Source organism: Sinohyriopsis cumingii, chromosome 2, assembly GCF_028554795.1.
Source record: "Sinohyriopsis cumingii isolate HCF-2022 chromosome 2, ASM2855479v2, whole genome shotgun sequence".
Taxonomy (NCBI): domain Eukaryota; kingdom Metazoa; phylum Mollusca; class Bivalvia; order Unionida; family Unionidae; genus Sinohyriopsis; species Sinohyriopsis cumingii.
Window position 1 is genome coordinate 147,368,922 of NC_142962.1, and position 17,195 is coordinate 147,386,116.

A 17,195-nucleotide genomic window follows, 5' to 3' on the forward strand; every position below is an offset into this window, starting at 1 on the left:
CAGTCAATAACATTTTTGTACATAATCTGCTTCAGGGTAATTATGTTACAACAGCATTACTCTAATATCAAAAGTGGCACCCATGGAATCTATTTCTGTCTATTTCATGAACTTTCTTTGTAATTCATAACTATTTTATTTACTTAACATTTCATGCAAAAATAATTATATATGGTTTTCAAATGTCAAACTTTCGATACACCTGTAAAAGATTTGACCATGACCTTGGTCTTTGCTTTAAGGCTCAAGCTGTTCCTTTGTAAGCCTGCAAACATTTAAATTTGATGATGCATCATGGCTATCTTCCTAAGCTGATAGATAATATTCTTTTTCTTCACTTCCCAGGTGAGAAGATCTCTGTTCACTGGACTGTAATAAATAGTGGAACAGGTATAACGCCACCATCACAGTCACACTGGTATGACAGAATTTACTTGTCAAATGATCAGTTTTTAGGTAAGTTAGTCATTCTTATGTAAGTACTGTTCAATCAAATGATTGATATATTGATTAATATTCTATATTTCCTAACATGGACATTATTGGCAAAGGTATGTATGTGTGTATATAGGTAGGTAGGTAGAAAGTTAGGTAGGTAGGTAGGTAGGTATGCATGCATGCATGTGATGCATGCAATTGTCTTGGATATATGTCAGTGACAAACATGTCCTTGTAACATATTGTAACAAACTTCATTATGTTCTACAATAATGTTTGTATTCACATCTCTGTCTGTAGCTTTGTTAGATTTTAATGATTACTAGATTGATTACAAAAAACCTATGTAGGGAAGATAAACCATAGAAATAGCTAAGTACCTGAAGCAGTCATCATAATGTATAGTATTCACAGGCTTTATGGTAACATGGATTGAAATGGACCTCATTAACATAAGGAATTCTCTGGATATAAGTATTTAGTGATAGGAATAAAGCTCTGTGTTAGGTGTCTGGATCATGTTTCTTAATATGTAACATGCAATACTGATCTATGGCTTAATATGTAACATGCAATACTGATCTATGATTTAATATGTAACATGCAATACTGATCTATGGCTTAATATGTAACATGCAATAATGATCTATGACTTAATATGTAACATGCAATACTGATCTATGGCTTAATATGTAACATGCAATACTGATCTATGATTTAATATGTAACATATGATACTGATCTATGGCTTAATATGTAACATGCAATACTGATCTATGGCTTAATATGTAACATGCAATACTGATCTATGGCCTAGAAAAAGAATGTGAATGTGCAGCAAGAAAAAATATGCAAGTGTGAAAATAGTGTGATCGCTAGTTGAATAGTATGATCGCTGGTTGGATAGTGTGATTGCTAGTTAAATAAACCAAAAGTATTTGTGGTATTAGCTTTATTAAGAAACCTTCATTTGACTGTAACTGTTCTCTTGAGGCCCTTGGAAATAGAGGAAACATTTGCCTCAGGCCAGGGTATTCAACATTGCTTGTATTGATTAGTATCGGGACACACTTAGAACCCATTCCTGTTACAGTATAAGAGAAATCAAATCTAAAAATGTCCAATTCTTCTTAATTGTGTTAGATTTATTTCCTTAATTTTGTTGGTACTATATCTGTCATGGTTTGGGTTATTGATCATTCTTGTGCACCATAAATTACCATTTTTTTTAATTATCTTTGAACAGCAGTGTTTGGTACTCCACACAATTCCTTTCAACACCTATAGGCAAGATAAAATATGAAACATGTATTAAAGATAATACCTATTTGTTTTTGTCACTGATAGATTCTAGTGATGATATTTTGGAGACAGTTGAAAATTCCAGAGTCATGACTCCAACAGAACAATACAGCAAAAGTCAGCCTGTTCAAATTCCTGAATATATAACCGGCACTTTTTGGATATTGATCAAGACAGACTCTATGAACAGTGTGTACGAGCATCTATATGAAGAAAACAATGTAAATGCATCCAAGGTAATTAAGGCCAGCATATATATTTCTGGTGTGCCATTATTAATTCCCATTATTAGCTTCTTAAGATAGGCCTCCATGGAACAAAATGTTTGTCTTCTTTTAGATTTTTCTTTGACGGTACAGCTTATTTGTTGTAGAATTTTGGAGATCGATTAGTTTTCTCATTTTTTGTTGAATTTAGACATTATCGATTTTGACATTACCAAAAACTTCATTTTATCCATTTTTCTCTATAGATCAACAGAGAAACATGATCAAGAAATTTATGCCTAATATTCAATAAGCATCACCTAATATAACACATTTTAATTCGCAATATCTTCCTCTACCGTGTATTCTGAAATGTAACATTTTTTTTCAGAATTCCACATACATCATGATGCAACCTATACCTGATCTCAGCATCACAGAGATAAATATACCAGAAGAAGTTAAAACAGGAAATGATTTGACCATTCAGTGGCAGGTCACAAACGCTGGAGCAGACACAGCCAGAGGGCATTGGTATGATCAAGTGGTAAAGTATGATTTAATCACTTTACTTTTATATAATACATGGATTACAATGTATGCGACATATAGGAGACTTTCCAAAAGAACCAGATCTTCAAGAGATCCCATTTGGTTTATTGAATTATTGAAAATGTGCAAAAAAGTGCAAAGAGAAATGTGTTACCTAATCAGAGCACTTTCAAGATCTAAAGATCCATTTCTCAGAGGCAAAAACAAACTGATGGACTGTAGAATGTTCTAAATGAATAGAGAAGTTTAAATATGTCTGAAATTTAGAGGAGGGAAAGAATAATGCCGATATATGGGAGTGGAGCTTTAGTGGTTTCACCACGAGTTTTAACTAACTTACGAAATGACATCACAGTCAACACTGGTGACATCATGACATTTCAGTGATGGAAAAATATAGTTTAAGTATAAGCAAAGCAAATAGTTACAAACATTTTAGTGATATAATCACCTACAGACTTCAGAAACTGTAAAACTCTGTACTGTTATCACTATTTTGACTTGCTTTTTAAAAATATGTAGAAAATTTGCATATAGATATACTAGGTACAACCTCATCGAGAAATTCATGAAACATCAGTGACGTCAAATTTATCATCTATGTTTCATGCATTTGACTGACTGTAAAAATAGTTTGTATTTTCCATTTTTATATTGGAAAAACATAATTATCCTGAAATATTTTAAAGTAATTGTAAAAACAAGAAACAGATTTCACTGAACATAATATACTTGTATCATTGTTTAAAATCTCTATATAGGTATTATTGATTTTAATCAAACTTTTTCATCGAAGACGGTTCATGTATAATGTCTGCATTGTTATAATCGTGGTTATTTAATTTCAGACAATGACCCAAATGATCGGCACACTGTCATTAAACCTTGGATATAACCTTCAGTACAATAGCATCAGCCCAGGTGTAGAGTACCATAGTTCTGTAACAACAATGATTCCCCCAACTATTCCATCTGGGGCTTATCTTGTGACAGTTGATATTGATTATGAAAATAGAATATTTGAGTTTAATTCAAAAGCAAACAATAGGAGGGCAAAGAAAATACTGGTTCGTCAAGCATTGCCAAATTTATCAGTGGATATATTTCGCGTGAATTTAATTACGATGGACAACATTAATTATGTCGAGGTGTATGCTAAGATACTGAACACTGGTCAAGGAAAGACATATCCACCACTGTACTGGATAGACAGCATTGACGCTATCAACTCAGAGTCTTATTATGAAAGTAATCTTGCCCGCTTTTCTTTCTCATTCCGAGATGGAATTCTTCCAGGTAGCTACTATGAAATAAACAAAACATTAGAGATTCCTCTGGAACTACATGGTAGCTTTACTTTCTCAATTACTGTAGACAAATTTCAAAATATTGAAGAGACAAACCGTGTAGACAATAGGAAAGTGATCGGTCCAAAAGCTGTATCGCTTCTAGCACCAGATTTGTTTTTATCTGCCCCGTTGATGGAGCACATAGAGATCCAGGCTGGTCAAAGTCTACTTGTGTCATACATGGTAAAGAATATTGGAAGTCCAGTAAAAGAACGAACAGAATGGATTGATCGCGTGATACTGAGCATGAGTAGGACAGATGTCAGAAATTTAATAATGTTTGCAGAAATGATCAGAACAGAATCTTCCATCCAGAATGGAGCATATAATGGTAGTATTATGCTTAATATTCCAAAAAATGTTGTTGGCGAATTCTACATTCATATTGTCATCAACAACAGACGACTATTGTATGAGGGTGAGCGATTCGAAAACAATAAAATAGCATTGCCCATAATGATTGACAGCTTCCCATCACCAGATCTAGCTGTTATAGGTACAGTTATTGAGCAAAACATAAATCCTGAACTTAAGAGAATTCTAGTCGTTTCTTGGACCGTTAGAAATCAAGGTGATTCCATGACATCTGAAGCATCATGGACTGATAGCATATTACTGTCTTCTGAATTACAGACAACTAAATTTGACTTTACTGTGATGGGGGCTCTTGAGACTTCAGGGGAATACTACATGAAAAGAACGATTGTTATTCCAGAGTCATTTGTTGGAAACTACAGCATAAATGTGAAAACAAATTCCCTCAAAGAAATCGACGAATTGGGCGAAACAGCCAACAACATTGGTCCTTTATGGAGCAAGGTTACCTTTGATGAGATACCCACAGCAGTGTTGTCTAGCTCCATAATTTCCGTCGTTCCATTAAAGGATACAATAACAACTGGAAGGTCCATACAGATTGTGTATCAAGTGACAAATATAGGGCACGCGAGAACAACGAAACAGTCCTGGGTGGATGCTATTTTTGCATCTAAAAAGGAAAGTCAAAGCTTTCAAGAAATAAGAAAATCAGGAACAATTCTTCAAAGCATGACTCATATTGGTGGTCTTGAGCAAGGGCAACTCTACAATCATGAAACAGTTGTAGTTATTCCAGTGGACTACAATGCAACATCATTTTTCTACATTGTGGCTGATTTTGACACAAGCATGGATGATGTGTATGCAGGAGAGCATACACCAGACTTGGTGGGAAATATATCCATATCAAACAGCACCCAGTTGACCTTACCACCTCTTAAACTGCCAAATCTAATACCCACGATCACAACTTTAAACAATAACAGCCTGAGAGGAGGCCAACCATTTACATTTGAGTATCAGATACAAAACATCGGGAATGGGCATATCGAATCCTCCTGGTATGACAGTATCTATCTGAGTGATGACTTTGAGATGGATCCATTTGATCCAAAGATTATCACTATATTACGAAAAGCATATATAGCAGTAAATGGATCCACTAATTTTAGTACGACTGTGTTCATACCATTTGATCTGGAGAGTAAGAATTACTTCTTGATGATTTTTGTCGATTCTCGAAATGAAATATTTGAAGAAGACGAGAATGACAATAATCTGCCCATCTCAATCTTTATTGAGCAGAGTGTCAGCACAGACATCGCAATCAACGAGGTAAAGGCTCCATCAGCAACTGTTTATGGTGACTCAATGACAATAGAGTGGACTATTATAAACAATGGGTCCAGAAAGGCATTTGGGTATAAATGTGACACTGTGTATTTCTCAAAAGATAATGTTTTAAGTATAGATGACATTCAGATTACTGACTCTCTGTGCAATGATATAAGTTTAGCGCCGTACTCTCACACATTTGAAATGACAAGATACAACATTACAAAGCCCACCCCATTGGCTAGTGCAGGTAGCTACAAGGCAATCATTAGAAGCAGGTCAAATATCTTTGACAGCAATCAGAACAATAATATTTTAGCTTCTAATAATTCAACATGCATTGATGTTAAAATGCTTTCTTTAGGGATAATAGAAAGTTTTAATATCACACCTGGGAAGGATATGGAATACAGAATCGCCAACATATCGGCAGATCAGACTTTAGTTATTAATTTGAACACGGCTGACAATGAGGCTTTATTAGCTTTGTATGTTAAGTATGGTGCTCCTGCAACAAAGTTTGACTTTGACTATCGTTCTGATGATTCCACTGTGCAAAATCATACAGTCATTTATCCAGCCACCAAAAGTGGTGAGTTTTACCTCCTGGTCATGTACTCTGGTTCATCAGCAATGAATAGCAAATCTATATCTGTAAGTTTATTTGCCAAGATGGCATCTTTTGAAATTCTCGATGCATTTCCACATACAGCCGCACCACTTGGCAACATAACAATGGGAATAAAAGGAACTTTAATACCAGAGGACGTCCAAGCATTTTTATTCAGCAAAACCATTAACATATCTGCATCAAATGTTTACTATTTTTCGTCAGTGTCAGTCTATGCAACATTTGATATTACACATGTAATTATAGGAGAGTCCTTCTCCCTTCACCTGTGCTCAAAGACCAGTTCAATGAATGCGACATTATCAGGTGCACTGGAGACCATTCAGGGAGCAGTGGGTGAATTTTCCATCAAAATGTCACAGCCTAGTCAGGTATTGATTGGAATGACCAGCACTGTTACTATTGACATAGAAAACATAGGTGACACTGACATTCAAAGTCCGCTTCTTCTGGTAAATGTGGAGGGAGAAGGTTTGATCAAGTTCATCACCGATGTTAAAGAAACATACTACATGAAAAATTATATTATCTTTTCTCCACCTATGAATGGTCCTGGTGGCATTTTTGCTCCCCAAGCATATGCTAGGCTTTTATTTGAAGCAAAGCAAACTGATTTAAGATCAGCAACAAGAATTAAAATAACAGTTTTTCTCATACAACCCAACAATGAATCCTTTGGTGGGATTCTAAACCAAGAGTCACGCTTTAAGCCATCCAACTATGAAGAATCAACATGGAAGACAATTTGGACAAATTTTAGAGCTCTTGTTGGAGAGACAACAAAAGCTGTTTCAAAGAAACTGTGTGAAGTTTCCAACCAATTCAGCCTCGCTGGAAGGAGAGTCCACCTTTTCAAAGATTACTTAAACCTCATGTTAGAGGCATCTGATGGGGCATTGGGAGATAAAGTTGTTGTTTGGGCAAGTGACATAGATCAAATGTCGCAAGAAAATCCTAAAATACAGCTTGTTTTGGAAAGATATGTTTCATCTAAAATTGGTATTCGAGCATTGGATGGACCTTTAGGAAAAGGATGGATTTTGCCATACTGGTGAGTAACTGAATCTTTCTTCTATCCTTGCGGTTGAGCGGGCACACTGTGAAACCCTGTCTGTCAATGTGTCTGTTACCACTGGGTCTGGATTAAGGGTACCAGGCACCTAATACTAATAGGAGAGAAGTGCCTATGTATGTATTACATATTGCAGATGTTACTTCAGTATGGATTGGAGGGTCTAAAGGAGGGACTACAGAATATGAGGGTCTAAGGCTATATTCTTATTAGCCTGTGTATCAATCCAGCACTGGTTACCAACCTTCTCAACAGCTGGATGGATATTCATAAATTTGCAGTTATGGTGTCATTGGGGTAACCATCTGCATGAGGGAGTCATTTATTTTATTCCATTTTCTGGTGTTCCCAAGGATGGTGGGTTGGGGTCAAATGTCAGAATGTTAAACATTTTAATTATAATGAGCTATATACAGCCATATCAGTCATAGTATTTTGCAGTATGGCTCCTTGTCATTTTACAATGATGAGGGTGGGAATCCAGGGTGGATTTGAAGGAGTTTATTGGGATCTGCAGAACAAAGCCTGGTGATTTGCAATAGGAAGCCATTGCTGTTGTTCTGGGTTTCTTGTTTAGGGGGTTGTTGAATACATTCAAAAATATCATATGACATGCATCCATATCATTAGTGTATATGTTCCCTGGAGAAATTTCTTAAAGACTTAGATTTAGCCTCAGGAACATATCTTTCTTGAAATAGCACATGGCTAAATTGATGCAGACTTTGATCTTGTGTGAAACAGACTAACACTATTGATCCTATACAAATCAGTAGCAATATTGATCTTGTACAAATCAGTAGCACTATTGATCTTGTACGAATCAGTAGCATGACTGATCTTGTACGAATTAGTAGCATGATTGATCTTGTATGAATCAGTAGCTTGATTGATCTTGTACGAATCAGTAGCATGATTGATCTAAGACTTGTACGAATCAGCAGCATGATTGATCTAAGACTTGTATGAATCAGCAGCATGATTGATCTAAGACTTGTATGAATCAGCAGCATGATTGATCTAAGACTTTTATGAATCAGCAGCATGATTGATCTAAGACTTGTATGAATCAGTGGCATGTTTGACACTGATAGTATCATAGTTGGATATATATTTTCATACATGATGAGAGCAGTGTTGAGTGTGGTTTTGTAGGAGTTAAATGAGAGTGATGTTGAGTATGGTATTGTAGGAGTTAAATGAGAGCAGTGTTGAGTGGCTTTGTAGGAGTTAAATGAGAGCGGTGTTGAGTGTGGTTTTGTAGGAGTTAAAAGAGAGTGGTGTTGAGTGGTTTTGTAGGAGTTAAATGAGAGCAGTGTTGAGTGTGGTTTTGTAGGAGTTAAAAGAGAGTGTTGAGTGTGGTTTTGTAGGAGTTAAATGTGAGTGGTGTTGAGTGTGGTTTTGTAGGAGTTAAATGAGAGTGGTGTTGAGTGTGGTTTTGTAGGAATTAAATGAGAGTGGTGTTGAGTGTGGTTTTATAGGAGTTAACATCCATATGGTTATGGATATGATAAAATTTTTCTTTCTTTCCATTTAGGAGTACATTTATCAAAATGATCAACATTTCGTCTGCGATACTGTATATTGAAAATGTTCCTTATGAATATATCAAGACAAGAGAGGGTGTTTACATGAACAAACTGGGACCAGATCTATTAATGGTAAAATCAGGTATGAAATATTTTAAAAACATGGACACCTACAAGTATGAATAGTGATTCATGTTTAAACATAATCTATGACCATAGGAATATATATATATATATATATATATATATATATATATATATATATATATATATATATATATATATATATATATATATATATATATATATATATATATATATATATATATATATATATATATATAAAGTCAATTTCTATTTCCATTGTAACTACATTGTTGGCCGAATATTTCCTTAGTGGCAGAAAAATAATAGTATGGTTAGAAAATTGCATGTAAATTAACTTTTTGCAAACTATAAAATGATGCTTCTTTCAAAATATTTTTACTGTTATCCTACCTTATCTTTGGTACTATAGTTCCACTGCTTTAGTATGACCGTCAATTACAAGCACAGATAAGTTTTCTTCATTTTGGCTAGTGGATGCCTGGTCGATAAAATAAACTTTATGTTTCAGTTCACTAAGATACTAAATATCACACATTTCCCTTGCAGTCGGTACAACATACTGAGTTTGTCTAGTGCAAAGAGAAATTGATATTGTTATCTGCTTCTTGTCATTTAAGGTTATGTTCTGACTGATACAGTTCGCAGAAGAGAACTCCATTTTGACACAACAACACTCAAACTACAGTCCATAATATCTCTCATCGATAACAGCAGGTTAGAGATGCAGTATGATGACTATTTGAGACTAGTGAGGGTCAGACATTCAGATGGAGGGTATATGGATGTAGTCTACGATTCAAAGAACAGAATATCTGTTATCCAGATGAAAAATGACACAGTCATAGGACATAAAACCATGTAAGAACTTCCTCAGAGTTACCTATACAATATGGTTTAATAAATAGAATACAATTTATCTTTCTTTGAAAAATAATGACTTATTTTATAGTTTCATAACCTGTAAGGTCATTCAAATGAAGAACTGATGCAACCAGTCAACATTTATCGTTTGTGTGGTAGTACTTGAATTGACACTTTTACACATAGTCTTAAGCTTGGTGCTTAAAGCTGTTGAGTTGTTCAACTCTGTCCATCTGTTATCACTTGCTTGACAGGCCCATAACTTCGCAATGTTTGGAGACATTGACATGAAATATTCTCCAGGTGTTTATCATACTAGACTACTAAACACTGAGTCGCATGCCTTAGAGTCCTCCCTGGGCCTTGTCGATTCCTCTGGTTCAAGCTGGAGGTTACAACAAGGGAAAATTTAAGTCTGTCTTCCATTGTCCATAATATATTAGCTTTTGAACCACTGAAGATATTTTAATGAACAGTGCACCACTTATATATCATGAACAGACAATGTGCCACATGTTATAGCTATGCCCCTGCCTCGAGGTCCAGATCAAAGCAATGAAAATATAAATCAGTGGCCTATATCCATACTCAGGTATGACTTACCAAAAAAATGAATATATTTTAATGAAACTTTATCTTTTTTTAATAATTTGACTGGAAGGTATTTTTAATCCCTTGCAGTACCATCAAGGTCACCAAAAGGAACAATATAAGGGATTGGCTTATTTCCCTGTCAAGGCAGTCACTTTTTAACCCTGAGAGATATTTTGATGACACTCAACACATTTCAATACCTTATTCTACAATAGTCATGTCTGTTCATTGGTCATGTTCATAATGGGGAAAGGAACAGCAAATGTGCACATCACGTACTGTTTGCAGTAATCTTGTTTTGTATGAATACAATAAAATTATAGGTGTTAGAAAATAAAATATCAACAGCTAGTAGAAACTTAGCTGCTTTTAAATTCTTCAAATTAATCAGCAAATAATTTTTTTATGTATGTTCTTACATTTCCACTGTTTTTGCTTTAGTATGAGACTATAACATTACTGTGCTATATTTTAGGCTATATTCATACCATGAGACCAAAAACCTTTTGATGTCGGTCACTGTCAATGAAGAAACTACCTACTATGATTATGATGAGAATATGAATCTTGTGGCCATTCATAATGCTGATGGAAGTGTATTCACTGCTGCTTACTCAAAGGAGGGCTTCCTCGCTAATAAGACATATACCCTCCGTGACGGGACTTTACAGGAATCAACTCAGTTTAGTTATGACCATGTAGCAATGGTGAAAGTTAGCACTATGCCAGAGAAAACCAATACATTTTATACTTTTGATGAAAATGCAGAGGTCATCGCTATAAAGAAAGATGGGTCACCTACAGTAAAGTTCGTCAAGACTGTTTCATCAAAATTGATGGTGGCTAATGATAAAGTGAGTGATTCTTTGCACATGAAAGTTGGAGTAGCCTCTATTGTTAATCAGACTTTCATTAACACTGATAGTCCTTTATGTCTCTTTGATCTTTATCAAGATTTATCAAATGTTGCCTTGGGCAGAATTAGTTGATAAAGACATTAGCAACACATATCACGTCTCAATTTGTTTCCTCTTAAAATTTGTTTTTTCTTCTTTTTACAGAGTTCAAATGAACAAATAAGGAGACAACAAAATACGTCCAAACAATTATTAAATAAATTTTCCAAATGGGTGAACGTGTAGTATGGATCTGACTTTACATTATTTAAAAATGGAGATATTTTTATCATAAACTTATTCCCTCAAACAAGATAGGACAATTTGTGCAATTATGTGGACATTTATCTTGTATCCTTTCCCCCAATAAGTAAAGATGTTATATATATATATATATAAAGAATACAAATCATATGGTGAATAACAGTCCTTTCAAGTGCACTGGATCCAGCAAGGGATTACGTGTGGGATTGATTAAGATAAATGCAATATACTGACAATGAACAGTACGAAACTAGTATCTAACTAGCCTGAGTGCTTTCAACTCTTTAATGAGTGTTTTTCACTTTACATGGCTGTTTCTACAGGAATTCAACCATTTAACTTTATTATGTTTAAACTCATCATTTTCTAGGTCATTACAAATATTTTCCAGTATCAGCAACAAGCTGAAATAAACTAGTTGAAACATAATAAATTTAAAGGTTTAATTCATGTAGAAACAGCCATGTAAAGTTTTGCAAACATAACCGTTTTTCTGTTTTATTTGTTTGTCTTGTCTATGTTTTGTATTTGCCTTTGAAAAAGACTCATTAAAGAGTCGAAAGCACTCAGGCTAGCTAGATACTAGTTTCACACTGTTTGTTGTCAGTTTATTGCATTAGATATATATATATTCTTTCTCTTTCAGGTAATACAGGGTACTACATATGACAAAGAGAAACGAACTGTGCGTATAGAAGATGCAAACAGTGACTCTATCACTGTTATGTATGGATCTTCTGAAGATATGGAGGCTTTTTACGATGGTGGTGGTAATATGTACAAATTTGAGAGGAATGTGGATCATTCTATTAACCGAATTATTTATCCTGATGGTTCAGACAGAAAATTTGTATACAACGGTTCAAGCATTGAAGTAATATCTCAAACAGGGAAACATAAAAAATATGTTTTCAATAAAGATCACCAAATCACATCGAAGGACATAGGTGATGGCTGGCCAAGCAGTTTTGTATATGATACCAATGGCAGGATGATAAAAGTCGTGAAAGGAACATCTATCACCTTTGGTTATGAACAATCTTTACCCAGTAGTATTACACATGACAATGGTCGTGTAATTAATTATTTGCATGAGAAAAATAACTTAAGGACTGGAAACAAAGCCTCTTTTAAATTGGAGAAAACAGTTTCATATTTATATGATGTTGAGTACAAGTATGACCCAAGAGGTAAACTCATAGAAGTTTGGGATAAGATCACAATCACAAAATTGCTGACGGTTGATTATGATTCCAGAGGTAGAGTCTCAAGAAAGATTCTTGGAAATGGCGCCAAAACTGAATATAAATACAACCAACAAACTGGTTTCCTTGAGGCCTTATTTAACTATCATGTGAATGGAACATTGTCTTCCAAATTTGAATATGAATATGATACATTCCAAAGGCGTATTAAACTTCGCACACTTGAAGGAACATACAAATTTCAGTATGATTCCTCAGGACAATTGACCGTGGTAGAGAATCCATTAGGTGTAGTTACTGAGTACAGCTATGACAACAGAAAGAATAGAATTCAGGTAAAAAGAGATGGTAATGAAAGTCTTTACAGTGTTAATGTGTTAAATCAGTATGAACGTTTAGGGGATATGACTTTTGAATATGATAAAAATGGGAATTTGATAAAGAAAATGGGTGCGAAAACAAGAAAACTATTGTACAATGAAGACAATCAACTTCTTTCCATAGAGACACCTATTATGAACTGCAGCTTGACCTATGATGCCTTGGGAAGTTTAGAATCATTAAATTGCACCGATGCAAGTGGCAGGTCATCGCAGAGGCACTACCTTACAGATACATTTGGTCCGTATGGTTCAGATGTGCTAATGCAGGTAATATTGCAGAATCTTCCAACATGTAGACCATTAGCTAATCTCTTGGAGTAAAGTATATTTTCCTTTTGAAAAACAAGTTATTCATAATTAATGCTGTTCATGTTGAATTTGTTTTTATTTTTCTTATAATGCATCAATATTTGGGAGGCATTTCATTTGCAAGTCTAATCAAGTATTTACAATCATATAACGATATTTGAAGTAAAAAAAAAGTACCAGCTGATGAAGTGGAGCACATTCTTTTCATTATCTTTTGAAGTAACAGCTCAAAATTTAAAAGTACAAGGCTAAGTCAGAAAAATATTGTTATAGTGTTGCAAAAGGTCACAGCAACAATGTTGCAATTTGTCGAAGAGGATGAGAAGGCTGTGAGAGTATAATTATATTCAACTTGAGAAACTTGTTAATATAATGTGTGCCCTCCATATTAATTTTATTGAAATAAAATATATGTGATTTAAGTGACTGATAATGCATGATTCATTCCAGATTTACGTAAATGGAACGGACACAAAAGTGACAAGTTATTTTCATGGAGCTGATCAGCTTGGACTGATAGCAATGAGAATGGATGGTGACTACTTTTACTTCCAGTTTGATCCAATCGGGTACGTCAGTTTATATATTTATAACATCTGCATATTTTCTTTAATGAAATATTTGTTATTTTAAGGAAGTTAGCTGGTGTTGAATTAGTTCCAGTTTCCTCTGACCCTTTTGACTCCTTTTTAGATATCTTGATGTTTATGCTGGGATCAGAGCCAGTTACCTATCAAAATTTGGGTAACCAGTTAGTAGTGAGACTGCAAACTGAAACAATGTTATATCAAGCCATACCTGCATAAAATTGATAGGAAAATGATATATTTTCTTAGAAATTGTGAGAATAATAGTTGTTATGTATTTAATCTGCTGACAGATGAGACAAAACTGCATTGATGAAATTTGACCTGGCACTTGTCATTTGCAAAGCTAGTCACATGAGTACACAAACCATGACCTGAAAGGTCCAATAGTTATGTGATATCAACAATAAACCTCCTGTCCAATGTTTTGTACAAAAAGTCACATAATGTTTGTAAAAAAAAACAAAAGAACACATTCTCAACATATTTATTCCAAGAACAACAATGAGAAACCTGTCAGTCATAGCAGCTTTAAGAAAGGGTGAGTCATCAAACAGAGAGCACACATGATACCAACAAATACATCATTGACATGTGCTCAATGCTTGATGAATCTTGGCTTTGTTCCAGGCTTCTTTACTTCAGGAAAGAAAAAAGGCATTACAATAAACATAGCATGGCTGAAGAAATTCGACTTTAACATATGCAGCAGTGTAAATAGACCTACAAGTAGATCTTCATTTTTTTTCTTGATATTCCACAACCAGAAACATCAGAAAAAAGCAGAGATCTACTTGTTATATAGTGTCAATATTGGCTGTCAACCCTGTGTGATATTGTTGAAAATTTGGCCTCTGATTCACTTATTTAAGTAGTAAGACATCGATATGTCCCTATCATAAAGGTGCAAAGGACAGTTTTCTATGCACAAATTTAATGCTGCATCCATCTGCCTAATATGAATATTTATTAAAAAAAATAACATATTCAAGTGAGGTCAAGAAAGGTCCATATTTTTGGATAGCTATAATAATTTAAAACGTAAGAATATCAGTCATGTGACCTAACAAATTAAGTGAAGTTCAAAGGAAAGGATGTTTATGCACCCCAACCCCAAATGTATGCATGCATTTGTCACATCTGAATGTCAGTTTTAATTCTCACAGTGCAAACACAGGACCTTTTCCTAGTCAATAATTTTGAGAAACATGGTGTACTAAAACAGCTTGATGCAATTCAAAATAATTGCCAAGTGGGCTGATTTTGAGATGTTTTACTTTATTTGAACCCACATGTTTAGTTAACTCAGACCACAATTATTTTTCTTCTATTTTATGTAGAAGCATTCAAAACTTAGCTACTTCTACCATAACTGAGAGACCTCGCTTGCCTTTTTTACACTTTAACCTATATTACCTCAGTACATACTGCAAGGTGTCATCATAGGTTGACAGGCTTTTTTTTATATAGTACTGTTGCAAACAAACTGACCTGGAGGAATTAATTTAAAAATATGTCTGCATGAAACAGAATGCAAGGAAATTTACATTGTACAGTTTTCATTTGACAATAAGCAAATGCAGCTTTTACATAATTTGACAAAGGTTCAGGTCTATGCTTTCAATATTATTCCAGTAAGTAACATTACCACATAATTTTGTATTTTAATACTAAACATGTTAAAATAAACAGTAATTATTGCTATCTTTATATAATGTGCATTGTTTTACTCTCCTTAAGAGGGCCTCAAGGGAGAATAGTCCTTGACTAATAAGTCACCCTTTATAAATAAAGCATTATTATTATTATTATTCTCTGGGAAACAGACAATGCAAACAAGGCATTACTTCTTCAGAATATCTTCCTGATTTTTGGCCAACCTCAAAAGGGAGTGGGGGTAATTGTGATCTGGGGTCTGTCATTTTATGTGTTTTGCAGCAGTGAAATTAATATATCTTAAACAGATGAATATTTTAAACCTACTTAGTATATATTATAAAGTTTCATGAACTACAAACAGATTTGCAATGATGTGCTGTTGCCATTTGGCAAAGTGCAAATTTGAGGCCTGATGGCCGACAAGTTGGACATTTAGTTTCTAATAACATTTTAATTTAACTTAATTTTCATTAAACAAAAAAGTTGGTAAAATTTGAAAATTTAATTTCATGTAAATTTCTAATTGTAATGAAAATCAAAGGTCAGAAATTTTCAATAGCACATTTGACACAGATCTGTTGAGCACAAAAAGTTGTCACTCATACACAAGTTAGATAGGGTATTAAAGCTATTGGCTGTGTGGCATGACAATTCCTTGCAGGATGCCAAAGAACACACAATACTCCAAAGTCATCAGGTAATGGACTTTGCAGTAAGTACTGACATTTGCCATGTGATAGTTGCAAGGTATGCCTATAGTTGTCAGGGTAGCTGACAGGATACTAACAATTACATATAAATACAGGAACTGCACCAAGGTTTATCAGATCAAATAAAAGTGTAGTACTGAATACAGCAAGAAAAAAGGCAACCATAATAGAAGAAAAACACAGTTCCAGAGAGGTAATTTTCCTTGGAAAAAGGGCATTAATCTGTATGCAGTGAAGAGTCACACACTGTCTCTGTTTCACCACAGCACAGTAGTATTGCCAGAATGGTTGTAGCTGAGTTTTATGTGGTTGTCAAGTCAAATGCTGATGGAGCCACTGAATCAGCACCAGACCGTGAGGGTGCCACTTTAACTGCTGCAGCCTGTCTCAGTACCAAGTCATACCTAAAAAAGACAATAGAATGTCAGGACTTTGGATGAATGAGACTTGCAGATAATGAATAAATGGCAGATGCATTGAAGACATCTCTAAAGTATCATAACCAATCATACACATATTACTACATCAACCCTGAAATGCAGATTGCAAATGAGACACAGTATGGAGTCTGCTGGAAAATAATACTAACTTGTATAAAGTGTGACTTTCAAGCACTTGAATGTATGCTGTATAAGAAAGTGAAGACCAATCCCTGCCACATCAAATATTGGACTTCCATATGGTCTTCAAGATACATCTGTAGGTAATATAAAAGCACAACTTATTATTGCTAACCCTGACACCAGAAGTAGCATTCAAAGGACATCTAACATTTGGCCCATAAAAATGTGTGACGAGTTAAGTAAAAGGGATGTGGCTGAAAAGCAGAGATATTATTCTGGAGCATGGAAATGAACCTAGTATGGTAAACATTAAAGCTGATGGCA

At 34.6% G+C, this 17,195-nt stretch overlaps 1 protein-coding gene and 1 long non-coding RNA gene across 2 annotated transcripts in view; one reads left to right on the top strand and one right to left on the bottom strand.

The window, feature by feature from the left end:
* The window catches only part of LOC149806038 (uncharacterized), a 121,100-nt gene that overhangs the window by 59,597 nt on the left and 44,308 nt on the right, over nt 1-17,195 (top strand). The window contains exons 14-22 of the mRNA XM_089950898.1: nt 346-456; nt 1,786-1,976; nt 2,338-2,493; nt 3,347-7,182; nt 8,741-8,874; nt 9,458-9,698; nt 10,771-11,149; nt 12,102-13,310; nt 13,803-13,921. Of these exons, the coding sequence (XP_089807024.1) occupies nt 346-456; nt 1,786-1,976; nt 2,338-2,493; nt 3,347-7,182; nt 8,741-8,874; nt 9,458-9,698; nt 10,771-11,149; nt 12,102-13,310; nt 13,803-13,921 (6,376 nt within the window). The remainder of the gene's footprint in view (nt 1-345; nt 457-1,785; nt 1,977-2,337; nt 2,494-3,346; nt 7,183-8,740; nt 8,875-9,457; nt 9,699-10,770; nt 11,150-12,101; nt 13,311-13,802; nt 13,922-17,195) is intronic.
* The window catches only part of LOC149806039 (uncharacterized), a 29,645-nt gene continuing 26,862 nt past the window's right edge, over nt 14,413-17,195 (bottom strand). The window contains exon 2 of the long non-coding RNA XR_016419843.1: nt 14,413-16,712. This is a non-coding gene — a long non-coding RNA (uncharacterized LOC149806039). The remainder of the gene's footprint in view (nt 16,713-17,195) is intronic.